Source organism: Leuciscus leuciscus (assembly GCF_965113295.1).
Source record: "Leuciscus leuciscus genome assembly, chromosome: 15".
NCBI classification, from domain to species: domain Eukaryota; kingdom Metazoa; phylum Chordata; class Actinopteri; order Cypriniformes; family Leuciscidae; genus Leuciscus; species Leuciscus leuciscus.
In genome coordinates this window covers 40133984-40161142 of record NC_138739.1, presented here as the reverse complement: position 1 = coordinate 40161142, position 27159 = coordinate 40133984, and the positions used below count along the sequence as shown (strand labels likewise).

The following is a 27159-nucleotide window of genomic DNA, read 5'->3' as shown; positions in this document are numbered from 1 at the left end:
ATGCTTTATTTGTAGTTTTTATATGTAGCCTGTTGTTTCAAAACTTTCCCTTCTTTCCAGTTATTTTTTACTGTATGGATCAAGTCTGTCTTCGTTGCTTGCATGTATTTATTTATATTGTGAAACACTGCCATCTAATGGTCTATTTCTGACATACGTTTAGTTTGAGCCGAGTCGTGCACAAGTGGAAACTCTTAAACTTACGAGCTCTTGCTATACATTTTCTGAGAAAACTTAAAAAATAAAATAAAAATAATAATAATAAATAAATAAATAATAATAAAAAATGTAAAAAATAAAATAAATAAAAAGTTACTTTAATTATTGTTACTACTGTAAAATCAATATTAGTGTAGTGGGCTCTGTCAGTGTAAAGATCCATTCACACCAGGAAAGATATAACTATAACGATAACCATTTTAACGCGCGTACAAACACACGCACTGCATTTAAAGGGATAGTTCACCCAAAAAAAATGAAAATGGTCATATTTACTCACCCTTAAGTTGTTCCAAACCTGCATGAGTTTCTTTCTTCTGTTAGACACAAACGAAGATATTTTGAAGAATGTTGGTAATCCAACAGTTGACGGGTATCCATTAACTTCCATAGTAGGAAAAAAAATACAATGGGGTCTGTCAACTGTCTGGTTACTGACATTCTTCAAAATATCTTCGTTTGTGTCTAACAGAAGAAAGAAACTCACGCAGGTTTGAAACAACTTAAAATGTCGACAAAAATTTCATTTTTGGGTGAACTATCCCTTTAAGGGTCATTTACACAAAGGACGAACTCTAGCGATAATCGTTCTAATTCAGTGAGGATAGTTTAATTCACACCACAGCTATAACAACAAAGAGGGAGGAGCCATACAACTTTTTTTCTTTTTTTTTCAGCTGATGAACGATAAAACATGGACAGCCAATCAGAAGCAAGCATTTAAGACATTATAATTTTCGTCCGTTGGTTTGGACGCTAATTTATGTATCGTTACTGTTATCGTTGTTGGTGTGGATGGGTTTTTTCACTTTGATGACCGTATTGGTAGTTTACTGGAGTAATTGTGCAAATATAATGGGGTTACCATATTATTTTGTTATGGTATTTATATTACATAAAAACAATGACAAAGAACAAATTTGTACCAACATTTTAATGATGACAAATATGCACATTTTCATTTGAACAACATGCACATCTATTTAAGAAAAGAAACAGAAAAAAACAAATATTGAGGAATAAAATTGACACATAAATGGCCAAATTACACAAAATACAAACGGAGAAAGTTCAACAATCAAAAAGCACTTGTTTAAGCATTTGTGCTCGAGAATGTACAAAATTAGGATGAAACTATATTTGACTTGAGATATGTGTGCAATCCATTTCAATAACTGATGGGACATTGAAGGACAAAACCAGGCTTTCATTAAAAATAGACAACCAATTAATGAATGTGCTTTTTGTTCAGTGTGTCAGCACTGCTTTTGAGATGTTGCAAGAATTTAACTTTTTTTTTTTTTTTTTACATCATTCAGTCGAGGGAAGGGCATGTGAAAATGATTTGACATCCACAATGATGGAAAGAAACATGTATAAAAAATAAAATAAAAAAAGGATCTGAAATGAACGATTCTGCTGGTTTTAGGTTGAGAATAAATACATTAGCCAGAAAATGCTTTAAAATGCATTCAGGCAGATACGGTTGCATTGAAGCACTGTTTCCAAAAAGCAATGCTGCGTCGATATCTGGGTGGATTTCATCAAACCCGTCAAGAACATATACAGCTCATTTTTTGTTTTTCACCAAATCCAAAAAAAAAAAAAAAAATATTAAAAATAAGAGAAAAAACCTTAAAAATATAATTTAATTATTTGTTTGTTTGTTTGTTTTTTCATTAAAATCAAGCACACAAGTAAATATTTAAATCATATTAAAAAAAAAATATTTCATTATCATTACTGTAATGCATCTTGATTTTTTATGCAAAAAAAATAAAATAAAAATCGGACTCAATAGCAAGTTTTTTGCATATTGCTAATCGAGTCGATACTTTAGCATTACGGTAATGATTCTGAATAATTTTTTGTTCGTGAAATGAGTCCAAACATATGATGCATCAGAATCTTTTGTGCATTACAGTAACGATAACTCACTGTAACGCACAAAATATTCTGACTCATTACTGTAATATACGGTACTAAAACATTTTTATACAAAATATAATTTATTTTTTTCCTTTTGACTTTGGAGACAAACATGACAAGTTATTGCAAGGTTTTCCGACATTCACCCATTTAGCTTCGTTTTTATATATATACAACACGCATATATTTTAGTGTGAGTTTGACTATAAATTGACAAAGTACACCAGAATAACAGCCATTTTAAAAGGTCAATTTGCTTGGGTCAAATTTATTATTTTATTTGATACTGCGCTATAATTATATTCTTCAGTGATCACAAAAAGAAATTTCCCCATTATACTAGAGTTAAAAAAGAAAAGAAAAAGGCAATCAAAACAAACAAAGCTCAGTAAGGACGCCAAGACACAAACCTCCAGATCCATTCAGCATCTATTAAAGCTGTAGTTTTGGAAAAGCAACAGAGACAACCATAGGGTTCAGTCGACTGATCAGTAGTTTTACAGCTAGGTTTGTAATACTCACCTGTTAAATCAAACACAGGGCAAATACAATTAGTGCCAATGTAATTAAACATGGTTTTCAGAAGCCATGCATACAGTAGAGCTCATGTGAGCAGTTTAATACGGGCTCTGTCTGTCTGTGTGTGTGTGTGTGTGTGTGTGTGTGTGTGTGTGTGTGTGTGTGTGTGTGTGTGTGTGTGTGTGTGTGTGTGTGTCAAGACCACATCAGTCCCCCTTTACCAGTGCATGCTAAACCCACCAGCTTGTTCAAATGGCATTAAACTCAGTTACTGAAGTGTCAATAACAGTGGTGCTGGGAAATAAGAGAATCAGTGTGGTTCACTTCGGCTCGGAGATCGCACGCTCTCGGCCACGGGACGAGGGGAGGAGCCCAGGCCCGGAGCGCTTTGATAACAGTCTCGATTCTTAGCATGATGGCGATACACGTTTGGCAAATGAGGGAGCTGGTTGATATGCGTGGCATTGCGGTGTTGGTGTAATACACAGGGTGGAGGGGATCCTGGAGCTGAACCCAAACCGGCGACGACACCGCGCCTTTCCAGAGGTTCATGAGACAAGGCAGGAGTCGAAGGACAAATCTTGACATCCTTATGAATCCAGGGAATCAGCTGTGGCAAAGCAGGACGATGAGAAGGGTTAGTTCATTTCACTGGCAAAACTATTTACATTTGTATAGAAGCAGTGAAGATATATATATATATATATATTTCCTGTCAAGCTTTATAGGGTTAAACAGGGTCAATATGAAGGGTTATGGGTTTATTAACAGCGAACTCTCTGCTCTATGAGGAAGTATTCTGTCCTTGATTGATCTTGGAGAGCATCTGGAAACCCTTCCTAGACTCTCCGGCGACCTCTAGGGGTCATCTAGGGGTCAGGGGTCAGCAGACTCGGCTCAAACTAACTAAATATCTTCTCACACAAAAACGGTTTACTTTTAGCTTTTCAACACAATCCCAAAAACATCACAATTGCTCTTGGTCGGGACTTGGACTAAAGCGTTTGAAGTAACTATGCAAACTACACGTGTCGTTCAATAGTGTTGCTCAAATCTGGCTGAACTGCACTAATGTTCCAGCAGAAGCATGAAATATCCCATCAGCACTGTGTGTGAATGTCTCCTTATTTACCATCTTGCGGGGGGTCAACGCTGATGTCCTCGGTCTCTGTGTCGTCCTTCATCTCTTCGTCCTCGTCTTCCTCCTCTTCCAGCTCATTGGCGATGAGTTGTCGGGCTAGTTTAATGTTCATTCCTTCATTATAATGCATCTTCCTCATCATCTGAAACTGCTTCTTCCTGGCTGAGGAAAGGCAGAACACACACAGCTCTAAACGCATTCACGGTCCATAAAGGCAAAACTTTTCTTCTTATTAAACAAACAACAGAACATACAATTCTGCTCGTCTTTAAGCACGACCTTAAAATTATAACTTTTTAATAATTTGTTTTTTTCCCCATTAAAATTAAGCACACAAGTAAATATTTAAATCATATTTAAAAAAGATTTAATTATCATTACTGTAGTGCATTGATGTTTATGCAAAAATAAAATCTGACTCAATAGCATTATGCAAAAAAAACGTCTTAATGTAATATGAGAATTAAGAATAAAAGGTTAAATATAAAATGTAACACTTTATTATTATGCTTTTGTTGGTCTTCATCAGTACATCAAACTGAATACGGCACTGCTGTTTTTTATTTGGTTTTAACCTAGGCTTTTATTTTCTGTCTTTACTACACATTATGAATGAATTATTACAGTAATCCTGTGGTTTCACTGGTTTTGATAGATCGATTACAGAAATGTTCATATGCATATTATCTTAAAGTGTAACACTAAGATTGTGAGTTTTAAGAAAAAGACCTGAAAAAAGAGAGAGTTGTGGAGAAGTGTGTGTTTGAGCCTCTGGCTGACGGTGCGGTGAGCTGTGTAAAAGTGTAATCAGTGTGAGAGGAAGCAGAGGTGAATCTGAGGCCATGAGAGAGAGAGAGAGAGTCACGTGTCTCACCTTGATCCTCCACACTCAACTCCTCCTCCTCTTCCTCACTGCTCTCCTCTTCTGGCTCCTCCATGAAGCGAGACTCGGCGCCCTCCACCGCTGCCTCCAGCCTGAGAAAGACGGCAAGACGGTTTTTAGTTAACATGCTCTTTTTTTTATTTTTTTTTATAAAGTGTTAAAATATTGATAGTGAAATATCTGAAACTGTTCCAATAGTCCGTTTCTGCATTATCGATACACACTGATTCTTGCACTCTTCTCTCTGACGGTGAATTGACCCGCCTCCTGTCACACACTTCCTTCATTCACTCCGGCTGAATAGGGATGGTGTTGTGCATAATTGTACTCATTCTCGCATGTTTCGCGCTCACACCAGAAGCGTGATCTATAGAAGTGACGCGCACATAAAGCCGCCTCTCAAATAGATTGTGATGAAAGTGAATTCTATTAACACTTTAACATCAAATACACACACAATGATGTCAAAATGCCCGTCTTGCGGAGTATTCAGGTGAACAGTCAGTTTCAGAACGTAAACATGTTGTGTAACAGTATATTGGATCCGTGCACACGCTCTTAAAGTGACAGTACCTAATAAACCTGCAGCAAAAACACAGAAAATCATTTGCTGCTCTTGACAATAACTTTTGTAACTTTAATTGTCAGAATTAATTTGTATTTACGTGGATTACAATTGGATTACTTTATTTAAATTCTGTTGTGTTTCTTACCAGAATACTAATGTTAAACCCACCTGAGAATTTGTCAATTATATTGTATTCATTTGTGCTATTGTTTCAGTTTTTACTCGTCTGTTTTTTGTTGTAAATTTAGTTCAAAGTTTCAATATTATGTGCTGTGTGCAACAAAATTACCCAAATTATCAAAAGATAAAAAATTACAATATATATGACATTACATTGATATTTTTCAAGGCATCACATTTAAAAATTCCAGTATTGTGTAAAAACTACAGTACACACACACACAAGCTGAATTTTCAGCATCATTACTCAGTTTTCAGTGTCACATGATGCTTCAGAAAGCATTGTAATATGATGATTTGGTGCATATTACAATATGATTGCATTAATTATGTATTATTTTATGTATTATCCGTATTGCTTATGAATAAAATAGCTAGTGAAATATAAACACATTTAGAGACCATAGGCTTGAGCAACAAAACCTAATTTCCCATCATTGTGTGTAGAAGCACAAGACTGATAAAAGCATCAATTACACTCCTAAAGAGCACTGTTGTTGCATTAGCGCTAAAATGTTTCCTGTCTTTGTCATGAAGTGAAACCAATAACAACACATCTATTTATTTCCGACCAAAATCCCTTGATGAACATCATGTCATAATCACTTCTTATAAGAAACTACCCAGGAGGACTTGAAGGCAGCATCATTTCCTTTTTTTAAGGAAAGCATGCAATAAGTTAGTCCATTCATTTAACCCTTTACATTGCTAACATCTAACGTTCAACTCGGTGTGGATTCTTGCAGTAGTTTCTCATAAAGCCTGGCGATATCTGTAGTATTCTCACTGTTAATGTGACAGAAAGCATCTCTCAGGAGTAATCGGTCACACACACATGCACAACGGCCTCAACGCCTGCTGGGTCGGGAAGCATAAAACACACGTACCTGAGAGGGAAACACAAGACACACAGTGGGAGGTGGACGATGACAAAAGAGAGAGCAGAGATACTGACGGAGAAGGAAAGAGGAGGTTTAGTTACTAGGAGGTTCGGGACGTGAATGAAGTGAGCCGCTCTTCCTCTTCCTAACATCAGATACAGATTCGGTTACAGGCCGGCGGCAGACAAACCACTCACTCGCATCCATCTCAGAGCCTTTAAAGACACGGATCTAGATGCAAAGATCCAAATCCTGCATTAAAGTCTTTGAATGAATGGAAGAGGGCGCGTTTTAAGTGCCTTTCTCTAAGGGGAAGCAAGTCTATAAACATTCCGGTTAGATTTCATGCCCAGTGAACTCTTATAACCTAAAGATATTTTCAGAATGGACTAGTCAGTGGGTTTTCTTAAAGGAACGGTGCACATAAAAATAAAAATTCTAAAATCAAACATTACACATTTGCATGTCACGTGACTTCCCGTCATGATGGTATTGAGGTGTGTGTATATTGGGCTATATATATTGCAACCTTCTTTCCTGCTGGTGTGACTTTTTTTGCACTGGTGCCGCCACCAGGCTGGCCATTTATCAGCGAGCTCAGAACAGGTTTACTCGCGGTCCGATTCTGTTTTAGTTTAAGTTACTCGCTGGGAGATCCAGTGAGAAAGCGTTTGAATCCACCACAGTTTTAATAACATCGCTGCGACATCTAGTGAGACGAATTCAAATGCAGCACAGAAATCTGAAAGGTGAATATGGATGATTGAATTTAATAATGTTTTGAATTGAAATATTCAGTTTAAATACACAACCACGTTGACTTTCAGCCCAGAAAAATGCAAGCCCTCAATGCATTGAAATGCAATTAGGATTAATGCAATGCATTTTCGTTTTATAATTCGTGCAATTCAACAAGCTTTTTTGTTTCAAACACATTTGGCATTTATTTTATTCCAAAGTTGTGCTTTAATCACTTACATTTTGCTCAGTTTATCAAACAAAATGTTCATATCTTTTCAGAAGATTTTACATTTCTTCTATTTCTTTAATAACTAGTAGGGTTGGGCGGTATTACGGTAATATCGGATACCGCGGGATCTTAAAATAGCACCGGTATCAGTTTCAATACCGTCATTACCGGCACTTATATAGCCTATAATATATATATAATTTATTTATTGCCTAAAAAATGCTTATGTGTGGTTGCAGTTTGGCAATATTTCTGGTTCCAACCAAATGAGAAGGGAGAGGCGGTAAATACTGACGAGGCAATACCGCGAGAGATGTAAACACCTCTAACGTCGCATCTCCGAAACAACCGCCCACTCACTGCTGCCAGGATACATAAGCGCATTAAGTTTCGTATTTGTTAAAATATTATAATGTTATTTTTTCCATCTTTGTTGATTATGAAAAGTGAACAGCACAAATAAGATGGGATGCATCGGGTGTCAGACGATTTGACCACTTCAATAAATTTAGTTTTGTAAAAGGCCTCTTTAAAACGAATTTCGTTTTGTATAAATTGTAGGCCTATCTACATTTTTATAAAATTTTCATCAACCAAACGCCTGGATTTAATATAATCATGACATGAGGAGCAGAGGTGTCAAGTAACGAAGTACAAATACTTCGTTACATTACTTAAGTAGAAATTTTGGGTATCTATACTTTACTGGAGTAATTATTTTTCAGACGACTTTTTACTTCTACTCCTTACATTTTCACGCAATTATCTGTACTTTCTACTCCTTACATTTTAAAAATAGCCTCGTTACTCCTAGTTCATTTCGGCTTGTTTTCATTCCGGCTTGTCGTCGTTAAAAAAAAAAATTGGCCAATTACACAAACGGTTAATATCTGAGTCCCGCCTCCTGAACACACATCGCTAAACTGATTGGCTTTGTGTTTTCTTTCTAACTTGTGAGAGGCTGTAGTCACATTTGGTTGTGCGAAGCGCCAAAACTCCTCCGAGTCCTAAGGAAACCTAGATGCGGTAAGCGCTGCGAGGGAGAAATATCAATATCAAATATCGCGTCAAATATTGATTTGGGGACAGACGTTTTTACAATATAATGACAATCGTAATTAACATAACACTAACATAATCGTTGTGTGTGTGTGTGTGTGTGTGTGTGTGTGTGTGTGTGTGTGTGTGTGTGTGTGTGTGTGTGTGTGTGTGTGTGTGTGTGAGCGTGAGAGAGAGAGAGAGAGAGAGTGTGTGAGTGTTGTGTGTGTGTGTGTGTGTGTGTGTGTGTGTGTGTGTGTGTGTGTGTGTGTGTGTGTGTGTGTGTGTGTGTGTGTGTGTGTGTGTGTGTGTGTGTGTGTGTGTGTGTGTGTGTGTGTGTGTGTGTGTGTGTGTGTGTGTGTGTGTGTGTGTGTGTGTGCAACTCTACATTATAGGGTCAAAATATCCCCACAAAGATGTCAATATCCGAAATCCTTGTCCTTTTGGGGATTTTTTTTGTAAAAATGCTGACAGTTTTCTGTGATAGGTAAGGTTAGTCTATGGGGGGTAGAATACACAGTTTGTTTGTACAGTATAAAAATCATTATGTCTATGGAAAGTCCCCATAAAACATGAAAAAATAACATTGCTTGGTCTGTTGAAGGCTGGTCTTGTTGAAATGAGAGGCCTGTTGATCAAATCTTCCCAGTCTCATCAGCTGGACTGAAAGAAGTTTCAGTGCTCTTAGGACACTGAAAACATGGCTCAGAGCAATGGTCACAAGTGACACGACAGTATTGCTGTGTGTCGTGTCCAACAGGACAAACTGGACAGTATTGATGTGAAACATATGCTAACAGTTAATTTCTGTTAAATGATTAGTTCACTTAGTTAAAAATGAAAATTCTGTCATCATTTACTCACTCTCGAGTTGTTTCAAACCAGTTTCTTTCTTCTGCTGAACACAAAAGAATATATTTTGAAGAATGTCGATAACCAGACAGTTGATGGTAGCTATTGACTTCCATAGTATTTTTTTTTTCCTACTATGGAAGTCAATGGGGTCCATCCACTGTCTGGTTATCGACATTCTTCAAAATATATTCTTTTGTGTTCATCAGAAGAAAGAAATTCATACAGGATTGAAACAGTTTAAATGTGAGTAAATGATTTTCATTTTTGGGTGAACTATATCCCTTTAATGAAAGATGTAGTGTGTTTGGCTTCTTCAAAAAGCAAGGAACAAGACAGTATTGCACTATTGCATTGCACTATGAGCGTAGTAAAGTTAAGTCTCTGTTAAACTGCCACCATGTCTTTATTAGTTATTTGTAACATTACAGAATTAATTAATTTACGTATTGTTAAGGTCAATATAGACTAAAAACCTTAATACATTATCCTATTAATTTCCTGATTCCTCCGCCTATTTAGCTTATTTATTTAGAAAATTAATTTTCTATGGTTATATACGGCTGAAACAGGTAGCCTAGTGCATCATCCCAAAATTTTCAACATCAACATTTTAATATAATTATAGTCAAATAATGTTTTTTTGAGGAGCTGGGGTAGTGCACTATATAGGCCCCTGTGGCGCGGCCTAAGCTTTTGTCCTTAATGGCATTTTTTACTTACATTACTTTTACTTTTATACTTTAAGTAGTTTTGAAACCAGAACTTTTATACTTTTACTTGAGTAAAAAGCTTGAGTTGATACTTCAACTTCTACAGAAGTCTTTTTAAACCCTAGTATCTATACTTCTACTTGAGTAATGAATGTGAATACTTTTGACACCTCTGATGAGGAGCATGCCGCTGTCACTTGCATTGAAATCTCATAAAAAAGGCTATGCCTCACAGACATGACAAATAAATAAAGCTCGAAATTTCTTTAAACGAAACAATTAAAAACGAAAGAAATAGGCAACTCACTGATTAGGCTAAGTAATCCATGATGTGCATTTCTCTCGTTCATACAGAGATGCGATCGTCAATTTCATTAAAAGAAACAATTCAAAACGAAAAGAAATATAGTCTGATTAATCAATGGTGTGCATTTCTCTCTAGGCGCGTTCATACGGAGATGGCGATCGTCAATTTCTTTAAACGAAACAATTCAAAACGAAAAGAAAAAGGCCACTCTCTGATTGTGTAATGATGTGCATTTCTCTCTATAGGCGCGTTCACTACAGAGATGGCGATCGTCAACTTCCATCTTTGCAGAAAAGTTTTATTAATAAAAATCAATGGACACGCGTCACCGGATTACAAAGGCACTTCTTGCTTGTTGCACGCACACAGATATTATGTTGAATAATGGTGGGCTCCGGCTCATAATAACAGTTAATGCCGTCGGCCTGACTCAGACACAACGTGCAGGGGTTGGGCTTGATTTTTTTTGTTGTTGTTTTTTTGCCCGATCTGGCATTCAGTTTCTGAACGGTGTAGGCACAAGCCAACAGTTTGGTGACGCCGTCTGAGCCCATTATGTCATTTTTAATTAGTCACGGTAATACCGTATACCCCGGTAAAATAGGGAGGCGGTTTGACGGTTTCAAAATTCGAATACCGCCCAAGCCTAATAACTAGCCAGCTAATCTATCAATAACATTTTAAGAAAGGCACTTTCAAAAACATGACATTCATGACGCGATGCTAATAATGTAAGGCAACTCATTGGTCAAAGACCTTCATTTGCATGTAAATTAAGTAAAAAAGAAAAATCTGGACGAAAAAGTCATTTCAAAGAAATTTTGCTTGATGCTTGAAGGAGAAAATTTCCAGATGCAGATTTTGCATTGGGTTCAAACTAACAAAGAGCTGCTTGGTTTCAACCGCTACTTCTGTTCGAGCGGTGCTTAGTGCATCGTTACACTATTGACAATGGACACCAGGCCTTGTTTGCCCACAACACTTCACTAATGTAATGCCTTCATTGCTGTAGGTGGTGGATTTGTTAGATAGCAGGGCTGCACAATATATCATTTTAGCATTGAAATCGCGATGTGTGCATCCGCAATAGTCACACCGCAGGATGTGCGATGTCAAGTACAGTACAGGCCAAAAGTTTGGACACATTACTATTTTTAATGTTTTTGAAAGAAGTTTCTTCTGCTCATCAAGCCTGCATTTATTTGATCAAAAATACAGAAAAATAATGTAATATTGTGATATATTATTACAATTTAAAATAATTGGTTTTCAATTAATTATACTTTAAATTATCATTTCTTTCTGTGATGCAAAGCTGAATTTTTAGCATCATTACTCCAGTCTATCACATGATCCTTTAGAAATCATTCTAATATGATGATTCATTTTCTAAGTTGGAAACAGTTCTGCTGCTTAATATTTTTTCATAACCTGTGATACTTTTTTAGGATACTTTGATGAATAAAAAGTAAAAAAAATAAAAAATAAAAAAAAATAAAAAAGAAGCAAATGTTTTAAAAATAGAAATCTTTTGTAGCAACAATATCCACTACTGGTCAGTCATTTGGGGTCAGTAATTTTTTTTCTTTTTTTTAAAAATAAATCAATACTTTTATTCAGCAAGGATGTGTTAAATTGATAAAAAGTGATAGTAAAGAAGATTTATATTATTAGATTTATTTATTTATTTTATTTTTTTATAAATGCAGTTCTTTCTAACCTTTTATTCATCAAATATATTAGGCAGCAGAACTGTGTCCAACACTCATAGTATAATAAATCAGAATATTAGAATGATTTCTAAAGGATCATGACTTGTGATAGACTGGATGTCACATGTGACACTGAAGACTGGAGTAATGATGCTGAAAATTCAGCTTTGCTAAAAAAAAATTTTTTTTAAGTATATTCAAATAGAAAACTATTATTTTAAGTTGTAATAATATTTCACAATATTACTGTTTTTTTTTTTATGTTTTTTTATTTTTTTTATCAAATAAACGCTGCCTTGATAAGCATTAGAGACTTCTTTCAAAAATATATAAAAAAAGTAATGTTTCCAAACTTTTGACCTGTACTGTATAGGAATCGTAGTTGATCCAAAAGGCACGATTCTCTGATTAACTGCAAAGTTTAACCATCATTGACAGGACCTAAAACTTTCGCTCTGTTTAAACATTCAAACGATTTTAAAACATTTGAGAGCAAGTCGACACAATCTGTAACTCACGAACCCCTAATTCCCTTCTCTTCCGTGTCCCGAACGGACACATACACGCAAAATTATGTCAAAATGCCCGTCTCTGCGAGGATCATCATAAACAGTCGCTTATGGCTTACGTGAACATAAACAATTAAGACAGAAAACTGATGTGGCCATTATATTGGATATGTGCATTCGGTGCTAAAGTGACAGCAGCCTAATATTCCTGTGTCAATAATGTTCATCAAACAACACAATACAAAGAGAAAATCACTTTAGTAGCTGTAACAAAGATAAATTATGTTTAATTTATACAGTGTCTTCAGTTATTTTACATTTGATTATTGAATTTCTGAACCTGAATATGGTTAGACTTACATGAAAAGCAAAGCACTGTTCATTTCATTTGTATCTTTGTTCTTTTGTATTTATCTATGCTTCAGGGCTGTCTAATGAGAATTGTAATATTCTTCGAATAAAATAAAAAAAGAAGCTATTTCGAATGTAAAGAACGTGCATTCGAATTTTTGGTGTGTCAAGAGGCGAGCGAGACATGATGATGACGTAACTGAAGCGTTTTGTTTTTGTTAGCTTATCCAAAAACCCTCTCAGTTGGTGGCAAAAATCGTGCAACGACATACTTGACCATTCCTGGCACATCGGTCAGAGCTGAGCCACCGTTTTCTCAGATGCACTTACACAATTGTATGCACATTAAGGAAATAAAATTATATTTAAAAAACATTCTTTCAAAAGGTAATGCACTTTAAAAAGTGAATGTCATTTAATTTCAATAAAAGATGTGATGCTTGATTTGGTTTGTATTTTGCTTATTGCACTCACTTGCGCCCTCTTGTGGGCATAGGAGACGATACACTACTTTTTCCTCTTAATTCGAATATAATTCTAATATTTAAGAAAGAAATTCAAATTGAGCTTTTCAGCCATTTTGACAGCCCTACTATGCTTGTAATGGGTTTATTATTTTCTATGCATATTCATTCCCCTACAAAATCACCATTCAAATCTGGTGAAATTGTTTTCATATTGTAATATAGCAAAATATTGCAATGTCGATTGTTTCCCTATTAGACAATTGCAGCTTTGATGGCTGTACCAGTGATGGATTTAGAGAACTTCTCAGAGAGATGTTTTACTGTGCTGACTGCCTTTAACGTTATTTAATATATTTTACATAAAATATAAAAATAAAATAAAACCTAGTTGACTAGACTGCACTAGAGGTCCAACTAGGCTCTGCTCATAGTAGGCTAAACACACCACTATTGATCGGCAAAGTTTTTGTCAGCCATGGGTTGCTGGTTGTGGATCAATACCTGTGCCATTATGAGCCGTTCTTGCTGACATGCTTCTCTGTATTTCAGAGAAGCACATGGTGGCTTTTTTTTAGGAAACACTGAGCTTACAGGAAAAGTGTCTGTTCTGAGTCAAACTGAAGCAGTAGAGCATGCTGGGCAGACGCTCATTTGAAAGCGGTTAGCAGCTCTGCTTGAGTTGCTGTGAAGTTGACTCGCCTGTAGGCTATGACGTGACATCTGTTCTGGTTGCTCATGTACTGTTTGAGTTCAACACGCTACCTGCACACATTACTAACATTGAACTAGCAAGGCAGGAAACCAAAATCAGTACAAATACAGTTTCTTGCAGCGGATGGGTTTAGTTTAATGAGGTTATTTAAACCTGGAACATCAGAGAACGCTGTGAATCTAGTGATGTCGAGGCGGATTGTGAATCGCAAAGACAGCAGGAAAAACGCTAAAAGTCAAGTCAACAAACTTTGAAGAAACCTTAACTTTATTATGATAATTATTATGTTTTTGCTACTTTAACTATAAAAATGTTTTATGCAAATTATTACTATTTCTTAGTGCTGGTGTCATTTCCCCATTTATGTGTGTAAAAGTAGCCATAGTTGAAGAAACACCCATTCTGATTTTAGATGAGCACACATGAGTCATCCTTGGAGTCTATAAATTACATCTTATTTATGGTGCATTTTTAAAAAGCTTTTTTGAGCATAATGCTTTTTACATTCTGAAGCTCATCCGGTGTTTTAATACATTATGTGAAATGTAGGCTACGAATGTGAATACACTGAAACCTCCATGACTAGTTGCTAGCATTTATGTGTGTGTGTGTGTGTGTGTGTGTGTGTGTGTGTGTGTGTGTGTGTGTGTGTGTGTGTGTGTGTGTGTGTGTGTGTAGCAGGATTCAGCACTCGTCTGCATCAAGACCAAGTTAAGATTTATGCTTTGAACTATTGTGACATTGCAGTCCGACACTCACATAAGACAGGGTTGCCAATGATGCCTAAATGATCCGTTATAGTTCTTGTCAATAACAATAAACAAAATAGTAAAGTAAAATGTGTTATTATTATTACTATTAATAAAGTATCCTAAAGTGCATAGGTTAATCCTGTGATGTAGATGCGGCGGAGTCACAAGAACTATGGGACCTAATCCCTGTACTACCCTTCCATCCACATCAGAGATAGCAATCATGCATCACTTACTTCTTAGCGAGGTCGTCTCCGCGTAGGACTGTGTTCCCGTCCGAGTCGCTGAGCGCCCCCTCATCTTCGTCATCTGCAACCATCCTAAGAGGGAAAGGAGATTTTTGGCCAACTGCCCGAAGGGAGAAAGACAGCACGACCTTTTCTGCAAATTTGCCCTGTCATATTGAGTTGCAGCCTCAGTGCTGCCCTTGTATTTTGCAGACAGGGCAGTAACATATCCAGAGAAGGGAGCAACTGTTTTAACTACCAATATTTACAATCCATACAGTGCCTCAGCAAGAGAGCAGAACTTAAAACAATAACTTTTCTTCAATAAGAAGCATAACATGCTATATGCTACCCTTAATGCAGTATCGTAATTTAGTCAACTTATGTTGAAAGTCCATATTACAGGAAAACTACTTTAAACCAGACATATCCTGACAAGTCCTGACTAATTGAAAAACAAATGTATATTGTATAGTTAATTTTATTTTCTCAATTTCATGTTTTATACATAGAAAATGAATGTATAAATGTATATATAAATGTATCCATGCTATACTGAAAACCAGTTTGGCCAGATAGTATTTAATCATTCCTTTGATAATTAAATCAATACAATTTTATTCTAACAAGCACATCTTCATTTTCTTATTCGTCAGCTTCACTCCTGAGTCTATGCTTTGGTATTCTGCGCAACCACATTAGAAGCGATACTCAAATTAGCACTGGTATATTACCCACTCATAATCTAAAAGGCATTATAAAGGCAGGTTTTTAATGTGCTGCTCACCTGTTGTATGGCGTACTGGGTTCGTCTATCTTCATCAGCCCGTAGTCCTTATCTGCCGGGTGATATGTGGCCAAAATGTTCATTTCATCCCATTTCTGTGACTTCTTCCTGAAAGAATAGATCCAAACACGGATTTAGAGATAAAGCTATTAGCCCTGATGCAAATATTCCCACTGAGATCTGCTACATTAAACAAAGGACTCTGCCCCACTTTGAAACTTTATGGAGTACCTTGGAAACAGAGGGCACAAAAAAAAAAATAGCATCAAGTGGCATACATAGCCAAATATACCAACCCTTTAGTGATATAAATGGTAAGACTGACTAGAGACGAGAGAAAGGGCCTCGTGTGTCAATGTTTCCCAATCAAGGCTCGAAATTGCGACTATTTTTCAACTTTATTCTACAATCTCTTCTCTTCCAAGTCATTCTCCTACGCTGTTGATGAACCCAGAAGCGCTGCCCTGTTACACTACGTCAACAGTGTAGGAGAATGACATGGAAGAGAAGAGATTGTAGAATAAAGTTGAAAAATAGTCGCAATTTCGAGATTTAGTCTTCAAGACTTAAGTCTTCTTGACTTATCAATAAGAGATAGTCTACAATTTATTCGCAAGAACAAATAAAGTTGTTATTTTGGGGGGGGTTTTGCGCACAAAAAGTATTCTTGTCGCTTCATAACATTAAGGTTGAACTACATGGACTATTTTAACAACCTTTCTAGGCCTTGAAAGTTGCAATGACGTCGCGGTCAATGGAGGGACAGAAAGCTCTCAGATTTCATAAAAAATATCTTCATTTGTGTTCCGAAGATGAACGAAGGTCTTACGGGTTTGGAACGACATGAGGGTGAGTAATTACTGACAGAGTTTTCATTATTGGGTGAACTAACGCTTTAACGTCAGTTATATTATTATTATGTAAAATTCATTTTTAAAAAGATCAACGTTTTCAGTTTCATTCATAGTGATAACATGAAAAATGGAAGATTGCTGCCATCTACTGGAAAACAAAACACTTTAAATTATAAAAAAAAAAAAAAAAAAACAGTAAGCCAGAGAAGTGCTCAATGAATATGTGTAATTACTCTTGCTATTACCGTTTAGGCTATAATGTAGTGTAGGTGCTTTTTTTGTATAGTTTCACCAGTTTCAGCTTATATTTTTATAATGTAATGTAACACCCAATGGTCACATATACTCCAGTATTAATGCAGTTTCTGTGTTTGTAAATGATCAGTGGTGGAATTGGCTGTGAGAATTGGTAAGATCTTGCCTAGGGCAGCAAATTGGTCAGGGCCGGCCCTGCATTTCAAGGTTTGTACAACCTTTAGAGAATGAAATTCAAGCACTTTCCTATGACTTTCAAGTGCTTCACACTTTTTCCAGCCCTTCAAAGCTCTAAATATCATCCAATTTAAAGCTGCAGTCCGTAACTTTTGGCGCTCTAGCGGTTAATGAACAGAACTACACGCGTCTTCTCTCCGTTTATGTCTATGAGAAGTCACGCAAGGACTGGCCTTCTCCGCGGTGGTGCCGTCCGGTCTAAAGTAGTCCGGATATAAACACTTCTTATAGGTGTACCGTAGGGATTCAGGAGGATAAGACAAAAACATGGTTTGGAAAATGGATTCATGATCTACTCTCGATCATTATATGATTTTTCGCCACTTTAAATGTTATTTTTAATGTGATTACCAAAATTATAAGGTTTTTTTTCTTCAATTTTTCTCTATAAAAGTTAGGTTTTTACACATTACTGTTGTAAATAAAAGCTAATTTTATCTGCATCTGATCTCAAGCTCAGAGTCAATTGTGCATTTCCAAGAAAGAAACGTAATATTATTAGTTGCTACGCTTAATAATGCAAAACAATAGTCATTTTTTGATTAAATTAGCCTACCTTTATGCTTTGATTTATGATTAAACTTCAACCATCAATAAGTTAAACCATTAAACCATCAATAAGTCAATAACAGCAAAATTGAAAGTATGCCCTCAATCAATAGATTTCGGCCTTCGCAGCAGCAATCAACACCCACTCCACACACTGACAGAGACACTTCACAACACAAAGCATCCGATTGGCCTTCGAGCAGTTTAATCTCTGACATGCTACAAAAGTGTAACTAAAGCACTGGTAGACCAAATCCATTCTTTCTGTCTTCTTTAGTCAGATGAAAACCCTGCGAGTGCATTTAGTGACATGAACGCAGTAGACTGGACCACTAATGCTTGTGCAGTAGCAGTCAAATGTGCCAATCCACATGGAAGAAGAACAGTTACACAACCGCCGTTTGGACGTGGTGCCGTGTTACAAAGCAAGTGTGGAAATCTGCTCAATGCAGGATTTAAAACATGATGATTTTTAACTACAGCATTTCAACCTACAATACTCTTGCTTTGACAAGAGGGATTATTTTTAGCTCTGTTTTTTAGGGAGGTCCTGGACACAATCAGGGCAAGATTTACCTAATGCGCACACGTCTATGATGCATCGGACAGAAAAATGAAACTAAAGCGGGACCGAGGACCAATCGAGTAATGGTAATCTCTTCAGAATAGATGTTCATGTTCCCTCGCGAAATAATCAAGAGATTAGTTTCATTCATGTCAGAGGCAGAGGCCAACTCAAATTGTGAACAGAGAGATTTATTCTGGGTCACGTGGGAGCATACGGTGCACTGTATTAGGGGTCATGTTTTTACGGATCATGGGTTACAAGCACAGTACACGAGCACCAGTCTGTAGTGAATTATTAGGAGAACAAGCACAATACAATAGAGGGAACTTGTCTGCGGGTTAGGAGACACGAATAATGCAAAACCTTATAATTCAAACAATGTGTGTTCAGGCAAAAGTTAGATCTACAAGCTGGTACAGGATATCCCTTAATATATATGTATAAATAAGTTGCCAAAGTCTACGGCAGGTGTTAAAAAAGCACAAAAAAAAAAAAAAAAAAAAAAAACAACCTGTTGTTGGGAAAATAACGCCCTCATCTTCATCTGGGGCCGGTTTCACAAAGCTATTTTAGACCGGTCTAGTGTTAGACAAGTCAAAAATTTGCTAATAGACTAGTCTAATGCAAGTTAGACTGTTTCACAAAAATAAAGACTGACTTAATTTAGACCAAAAAAATTAGACACCTTACCCCAAGGCTAACTTACCCCCCAGACACCTTACCCCCAGACTAACTTACCCCCCAGACACCTTACCCCCAGACTAACTTAGGTCTCAGGGTGCTTTCACATCTGTAGTTCGGTTCATTTGTTCCGGACCAAGGGTGAAAAATGATACTTTGTAGCATTTTTCAGGCATTTTGGTTCCTTTTCACATCACACTGATAGCTCTGGTCCGGATCAGTTTATGAGTTGATAAAACAATCCAAAATACAGTCACGTGACAACATCCACATCACTCGTTGGCCAGATGTGTCTGGAACGTATTTCCATAACTGCACTTCGTTTGGTCAGAATTAACGTACGGGAAAGTTCCAACAGAACTCCCGGAAGTAAACAAAGAGGTGGAAAATCCGGCAGACAACACGCCGCTGTTTACTATGGAGAGGCGACTGCGTGGGCTGATTGTATCCTTGGTCATATTTTATTATATAGTTTGTCTACACCACTTCAGACAAATAATAATATTTGAGAATGAAGCGAGGATGCGGCTCGAAAATAATGTCAGGCTCTGCACCTCCTCACAACTTCAAGTTTGTCCGTTGCAAACTGTCAACAAACATTTCTCCTCATCCCATAATGCACAGCGCAGCTGACTATGGCAACTGGTTTAGTCCAAAAATGCGCAGTTCTTTGGCAGTTGGTTCTGTTCGAGGTCGGATCACGTTCTCACCACAAACGAACCGCTCCAGAGTTCCTTTGAAAGCGTACCGAGGTGTACGCTTGTTTGGTCCGCTTTTGGTGCGCACCCGAGTGCGATTGCCGCATTCTCACCTGCCCAAATGAACCGCACCAATGGGGAAAACGAACTCTAGTGCGATTCAAACTAACTAAATGAGACAGGTGTGAAAGCACCCTAAGACTCTGTTACCTTGGCAACCAGTAGTAACAATCAGTTACATTACAAACAGCCAAAAGAAAAGGGAAAATAATTTAAACATTTCTTCTTGTTACTACATTCTCCGCTAAATGTCCCAAGTAAAATGTCCTTGTAACTGTTATACTCCTCCAACAAACACATATCTTTTGCTGGGGTAAACTGCACTGAGCGGTTGAATGCGCTTACTCAATCCAGCATGTTTTTTGTTTTGAAAAGTGTCTTATTTTACCCAGAATGCATTGCAGTGTAGTCCTACTTAAGATAGTCAGAGTCTTAAGTGCTTTGTGCAACGGTCTGATTTAGATGTCTATCTGGAGTCTGACTATCTATTAGGGGTGTAACGATATTCGAACCGAACCGAAAAACCGCGATACACCACCCACGATACGAATCGCGATACTCTCATGGCGTACCGAACACGCCCGCCCCGCCCCCTGCTGTCCCGGCTCATTGGACCTCACCTCATGTCTTATGTGTACACAACGAATACAGCGTTGCCTAACCACCATTAACCACATTTAATCGCAATAAGCTCAGTGTTTTGTTACATTCGATAATAAGCCAGGTGTAATCTTTCAAATTCTGTCTATTTGATCACGAAATTCAAACATTAAATGTCGTTTTGGCGCTCTTTGATGTGGCGTGACTCCTCATTTAAAGCGGCAGCGCGGAGCGCGAGTAAACGCGATTCTCTTCCTCAGTTACAGAATAAACATGAATGGACACCTGAAGGTATGTTGAAAGATACAGTATACTTACTGAAAGGCATCATAACTCGTGTAATCGCTCAGTCAGTGTTTCAACAGCGGAAATACGTCAATAAAACGCTTAGTTTTTCACATAGCTTTATTTACCTCAGGCAAGTCATTCAGTGTCCACAGCTTGTTGGTTTGCTAAGGAAATGAACTCTTTCACTAAATAAATGCACTATATTAGCCTATATATTATATTTTACTTAACCTGTTAATGATATCTTGATTATTTAATGTATGTTTAAAATATCTGTCATGAAAATGACAGCAACTGTGTAAATTATTATATTTCAATAATAAATTAGAGTAAAAATGTTAATGTAAAAACTGCCTTATGTGCAGTTTACATGTTTTCATACAATTTGTTACTTGAGTGTTGATTATTATTATATCTAAAAATAAATAGCAACTGAATTTAGGCTAAAAGTCTAGGCTCTATTGTTACGCTTTAATGTTATAGTAATGTGCAAGTAAGGGCTCCTATATAGTTTACAGCATTAGCAGATGATTTTTTTTATCCTTGCGAAACGTTTACTTGTAATGAATTAATTTAAAGACAAGGACACAATTTGTTCATTAAAGCACTGTTTAACAAAAAAACAAGCAATTTTAGTTTTCTAAACCCCCCACTCCACCTAAATGAACCGAACCGAGACGTCAAAACCGTGGGACGTACCGAACCGTCAGTTTTGTGTATCGTTACACCCCTACTATCTATACTATACTAAGCCATAGTCAAAGTCTATCTTTGTGAAACCGGACCCAGGATTAAGGTGGGATATATTCAGTAGTGCCTTTAAAGTGATAGTTCACTTAGGGATGGGAAATAAAACGATAATGATAAGTATTGCGATATAATTTTCCTCTATATAATTATATAGAAAGTTTTATATAACGTTCGATATAATGTTTATGCACCAAAAGCGGAACGAAACAGTGCTACTCTTTTGAGCCGCAAACCACACAGGCCATTTATCCGTTCGGCTCACAGTTCATCATTATTCAAATCATGAGGAGATGGTTTTCTCTTACTACTTTTATACTTAATATGTTTGCCTCTTGTCTTGATTGAGAAAAAAAAAAAAAAAAAAAAAATACCATAGACTTACAATGAAAGAGGGACCCATGCCATTTCTACAGACCAAAATATCCAAGACTTGGGGGTTAGCCAGTAAGCAAAAGCTTAGCAACCACCTAGCATGCCTTAGCAACCGCATAACACACCAGAAGACACTGAGAACACAAGCTCCCACACACTCGTATTGTGCTGGTGATTCTGCACGAGTAAAACTCTAGTTTATTATACACACACCAAGTGGCTTTATAGAGATCAAGCAAATGTTTATTACAAATCAGCCACCTTAACATGTCCAACTGAATTGACCAAAAGAAATAAAACAACATTTTGGAAGAATTAATTGACCATGTTTTCCATAAATTAAGTTGTATTGATGAATAAGTCACATGTTTAAATGTTTATTGTTACATTTAGAAATAATGTAGAATTAAATGAAATGATTACAAATATTATAAACACTACAAACATATAGTTTGAATTTGACTCTTTCCTGAACATTTTTAAAACCGCCAAGTCTAAACATTTAGTTAAAGTGAAACTGAAACTATTTTAGCGTGTGGGAAATGCACTATAAAATAAACTTGGGCCTTTCATTCGACATGAAGTGTGTGCGGCACTTTGCGCATGTTTTGCGTGCTTGACGATAATTGCAATATATAGCCTGAGTCGCTTTGGACTACAAGTAGCAGCATGTTATGATAAAATAACGTGATATTTCAGAAAATAGGATATAATAGTCCTGTTTATCAGAGTAAAAGTGTTAATGGTATGAAGTTTAATAAAAAAAAAAAAAAAAAAAAAAACACATTGCTTGTTGTGGGACAAGGTATATCATAATTTATACCATGGTCTGGGTGAATACTCGATTCTGATTGGCTGCAGGGTGTCCATTATAAAGTGATAGAGGACACCTAGTAAAGGAGTTCTGGTGAAACTGACTGTTTACCGTTCGAAATTAATAAATAAATGCGCTGGCTACATCAGCTGTGAGTAACCATAGCAACAGGCAGTAAACTGAAGGGTTCTACGAGCTGAGCGGACTATAAATATCTCCGGTTAATAAATAAACCGTCAGGCGTAACCAGGGAAACCAAGTTATTGTTTGTAACAACTTCAGATTTCGATTGTAAAACTAATTAAAATATAAACTAATGTTTTAAAAATGTGTTATTTGGCAAGTGACCATGGTATAAGCGGGTTAATGCCCTTCGAGGTGTCCATTGTCAGGTATTAATGGACTTCGGCGGAGGCAACGGTTCACGCCTCGCCGTCGTCCATTAATACCTGACAATGGACACCTCGTCGGGCATTAACCCTTACATAATACAATCAACAATACTTCCGTTATCTAGTGCAGTGTTTCCCAATCACTGTGCCGTGGTACACTAGTACAATAGTTACACAGGTGTGTCGTGGACAATTATCAAATTACAAAAAATTTATTTAAAATAAATGCTACAAATATGCTGTTGGGTCGAAACACTGAATCTCTCTATTTGTCATTGTTTTACAAAGTTAATGCTGTTGGTCATCCTTTACGTCTGTATGTGGGTTTTACAAATACTTAACCAATAAAAAGCATTTAAAAGAGGTTGTGACTAAACCATTGGCTCCTCAAACTGTCAGTCAAACCTCATAACTCAATCCCGCCTCCATTTTGAAAGTACCGCACTTGTTTGCAACGCTTGTAGAGATCTCTGCTTGTTTGCAACGCAAGGGAAAATAAAGAACTGATGTGTGCAGAAGTACAGCGTTTTATTTACTCAAGAAACGCGTCCATAAAGGCTAACGTTTTCTGTATTTTAAGAGCGAAGAGAGCCGTCTAGTCTGGAAGCAAATATAGTGTTTTAAATATCTTGTGCATAGCGCTTCATCTTTTGCATCATGAGATTTTGATCACGAGATTTCAACAACAAGAAAACTGAGCGCCCATATTAAACGTAATATCCTGTGTGTTGATGGAAACGTAATGCGATGCACAGTGTACTGCCTCAGACAAACTAGCTGTCATTCGCTGGCCAAAAACCTCATAACTCAGTTTGAGCTTGATTTGCATAAAATTTTAATATTATAATCACATGCAAGTCTGACCATATCTAATATAAAGCCACAATGCCAACTCTGACAACAGTGTTTCATTAAATACGAGTAATACATGTACATTTATTGTTTTATCATCACCAACAACATCATGCTTATTGTGTTCCTACTTAGGCTTTCGCATTAAAAGTCAGTACTAACTTTTCATATAGGCTAGCCTATAATATCTAGATTTATATGCCATTTTTAAGCAATGCATGTTTGTGCAATGCCGTTATATTTTTATATAGTGGTGTGTCGTGGCAAAAAAAAAAAGGTTGGGAAACACTGATCTAGTGGTTACACTCTTAAAAATAAACATTTGAGAATTGCTCAACAAATCTTTCAATGATCGGGTCTTAAAGAACCATTTTTTTTATTTTTTTTAATCTAAAGATTAATGAACATAAGAACATTAATCTAAAGAACATTTGGTGGAATAGAACGTTTCTATGGATGTTAAAGATTCTTTATGGAACCAAAGATGCCAATAAAGAACCTTTTTTTTTTTCTTCTTTTTTTTTTAAGAGTATACTGAAGAGTCACTGAATACATTTTTTTAAGGGACTAATTGAGTGTCACTGCAGTCTCAGGGGACGCAAATTCAGTAATAAGTGCCATTCTTACAGTGTGTCCCATTTTCCTAAGAGTGGGAGAGCTGGATTCAAGAACAATGTCTTCTGGCGAGAGAGGAAGCCAACGAGAACACCTACATACAGTCGACACATGCCATACCGATGAACACAACCTCCATAACCAAGAGGTTTAGTGCCTGCTTTATTGATGTTTCTGAAAAATCCTGTTCAGATTTTTGGTCGACCTTAAAGAACAGATCAATACGTGTGCTGAATATAGCTAGGTGGCTCGGTTAACAAGGAAGTGGGATTGTCTTTATTTCGGTCCCATCCTCGATGCGAGACGACTTCTCTGACCTCCAGGAGAGACGGGCATCCACAACTTCTATGAGTGGCTCTGGACCAGTTCATGTCAAAACGAATGAGATCGATTTATACATGCGTCGCCCTTCAGGCAAAAACATAAAAAATAATAAATCTCTCATCTGAATTTACAAATCTGCAGTGACAGCTGTGTTTTATGATAGCAAGAGTGAGAGGACTAATGTTGTTATTACAGATTTATGTTTTTTTATTTGACTTTTACTGTTCATGTTATCTAAGAGAAATCACACTTACTTTAATATTTTCTTTAATTTAATTATAAATAAATAACATCATCTTGGAGAAAAATCTCATTTTCGCCGAAATAAAGTATATTTTGCTTAAAATAAGCCTATTTTTATGAACCATTAAGATTTTTTTAGTGTGACATTATACAGACAAACCAACAATTATTCAGACACCAGATATATATTTTGTTTACTAGTGTGTGCAGGACACTATAGTTCATTTATGTAAGTGAGGATAGCAAATAAAGTAAATTGGAAATATATATATATATATATATATATATATATATATATATATATATATATATGTGAAGACCTCTAAGTGCCATCTGAATTTTTTTTTTTCTTGAATGATCATTTTTATCAAGCTCGTACATTTAAGTTCAGTAATTTCACTTAAATGATAATGAAAATGACCTATTAATCATCATTTAAGTGAAATTACTGAACTTAAAATGTACGAGCTTGATAAAAATGATCATTCAAGAAGAAAATTTCAGATGGCACTTAGAGGCTTTTGCATCTGAACTCTTCATATATAGGCTATATAATATACCAAAATTCTTCATAAAGTGGTCTTCCAGTAAAATTTATAAAAAATTGGGACCAAATATTATTCAGACACTTTGATTTGCTTAAGTATTTTTTCTTTAATTGCAAAATGAAGCATTGCACGTATTGCCATTTTCTAAACTATAGCGAATGAACTGTGATAATGTGAGAAATGTTGAAGAAGTCTGAATAAATGTATTTATGTAAATGTATTTAAAAGATTAGTGAGACTCTCCCAGTTAATGCTTAAGTCATACAATGATTTAAATTAATGAATATGAATTGGTTTTCTACCCATTTGAAGCCTTAATGATCCACTGTATGTATTTAATAATGTTATTAATGAAACTTTTTAAAGTGCATTAATGCATAACATAAAATATCAGTTTGAACTGAATAACTTGTATGTTTGGTCAAGGTAAAATGCCTGAAGACAATTATACTTTGCTACATATCAGTGAACTAAAATTAAACCATGTTTCACATAGAGCAACAACAGGTTCAGAAACTGACTAGAAGAAGCTGGTTAGTAAAAAAGAGAGGGAAAGATTCATATTCATTCAGTAGGAGGATTTGTTTTGAAATGACAGGTCAGTGGCTAACCTATTAGCAAACTATGCTACTATCACAGTTCTCCACCTGGAACACACCAGTTAAACTGGACCAGTGATGGACTGGTTGAGTGCACTAGTTCAGGTTTGTGTCAACATCATTTCAGAGAGTTTGATTGACAGGTCTCATGGTGACAGAAGCACTGCTATAGACGCCCCGTCTGGGCTGATTTAAGCTGTTTTAAAGAGCATTTACTCACTGTTGGTCGTCTTCAGAGTTTATAGGGGGTCCTGGTTCTGGAGTTTCCTGGACTGGCTCTTCGTGTCGGCCTTTGATACTGGATTTGTTCTTCAGAATCCCTTTAATGGGTCGCGGTGCTGCCATAACCGTCAAACCCACCCACAACTCCTCTTTTGCACTGTTTACGCCTCAAACAAACGACTAAAACACACCGAGGCTGCTCAGAAACACCACTCTGACCTAACTCGTTAACCGCTTATGTACTGCCTGCCTTAAAATGAAAGTTAAACGCTGTTTGTGAGTAAAGTTTGCGACCGTTGATGACTTGAATTCCGCCAGAGCTCGCGCACGCACTTGTCCATTTACAGAGAGGAAAGGAAATAGGGCGCCGCAGTCAGTCTCGCACTCTTTGTCATCGCGAGAGTTGGAGTGTTGCTATAGCAACGTAACTCTAAAGTGTCGAGTAACCGTCGCCATGTTTGTTGGGCTGGTGAGGTCAAGCACAGGACAGGAGTCTGTCACACTTGTGTGGTATTGATTTGAGAACATTTTGTTGCAATAATAATTCATTTAGCACCATATATTCATTGTTTATCCCATGTTCTTCCTTATTTCGACAAGACCTGATAAATAAATAAAACGCAAATTGTACCTTTGTAGACATATTTTTGCTAATCACAAAACCCCATTATAAATTCACTATTCATATTAAGAGATTTACTAATAGCATGGTAGCATAGGAGAAGTGACATAATATGTGTTGCATTTGTCAGTTTTTCTTTAGATTGACTGTAAAGGCCTTTGTTTGGCTCAGTATTGCAATCTTCTGTGGTCTTCTATTGAGGGGAAAACGGTATCTTCTCAGGTAACAAGTTTTCCTATTGCTTTTCACCAGAAAACCAAAAGATCTTTATATTGGGATGCATGTTACATAAACCTATT

The 27159-nt window shown here is 36.5% G+C and overlaps 1 protein-coding gene and 2 long non-coding RNA genes across 4 annotated transcripts in view; 1 reads left to right on the top strand and 2 right to left on the bottom strand.

Moving 5' to 3' along the window:
* Positions 1–1135: 1135 nt before the first annotated feature.
* ppp1r2 (protein phosphatase 1, regulatory (inhibitor) subunit 2) lies at positions 1136–26593 on the bottom strand. Its single transcript, XM_082138148.1, has 6 exons — positions 26237–26593; positions 15718–15825; positions 14940–15023; positions 4683–4783; positions 3800–3970; positions 1136–3277 (listed from the first exon to the last, which is right to left on the bottom strand). The coding sequence occupies exons 1-6, from the start codon at positions 26359–26361 to the stop codon at positions 3258–3260; spliced, it is 609 nt and encodes a 202-aa protein (XP_081994274.1). The 5' UTR covers positions 26362–26593; the 3' UTR covers positions 1136–3257.
* The window catches only part of LOC309475383, a 308063-nt gene continuing 285694 nt past the window's right edge, over positions 4791–27159 (top strand). The window contains exons 1-2 of one of the 2 annotated variants that reach the window (XR_014197628.1): positions 4791–7380; positions 10862–11668. This is a non-coding gene — a long non-coding RNA (uncharacterized lncRNA). Of the gene's footprint in view, positions 7381–10861; positions 11884–27159 lie in introns of those variants that run through there. The other variant, XR_014197629.1, reaches the window with a different exon arrangement.
* On the bottom strand, positions 16336–22099 carry LOC309475382. The gene is made up of 3 exons (XR_014197627.1): positions 21236–22099; positions 18930–20100; positions 16336–18865 (listed from the first exon to the last, which is right to left on the bottom strand). It is a non-coding gene; the product is annotated as an uncharacterized lncRNA (long non-coding RNA).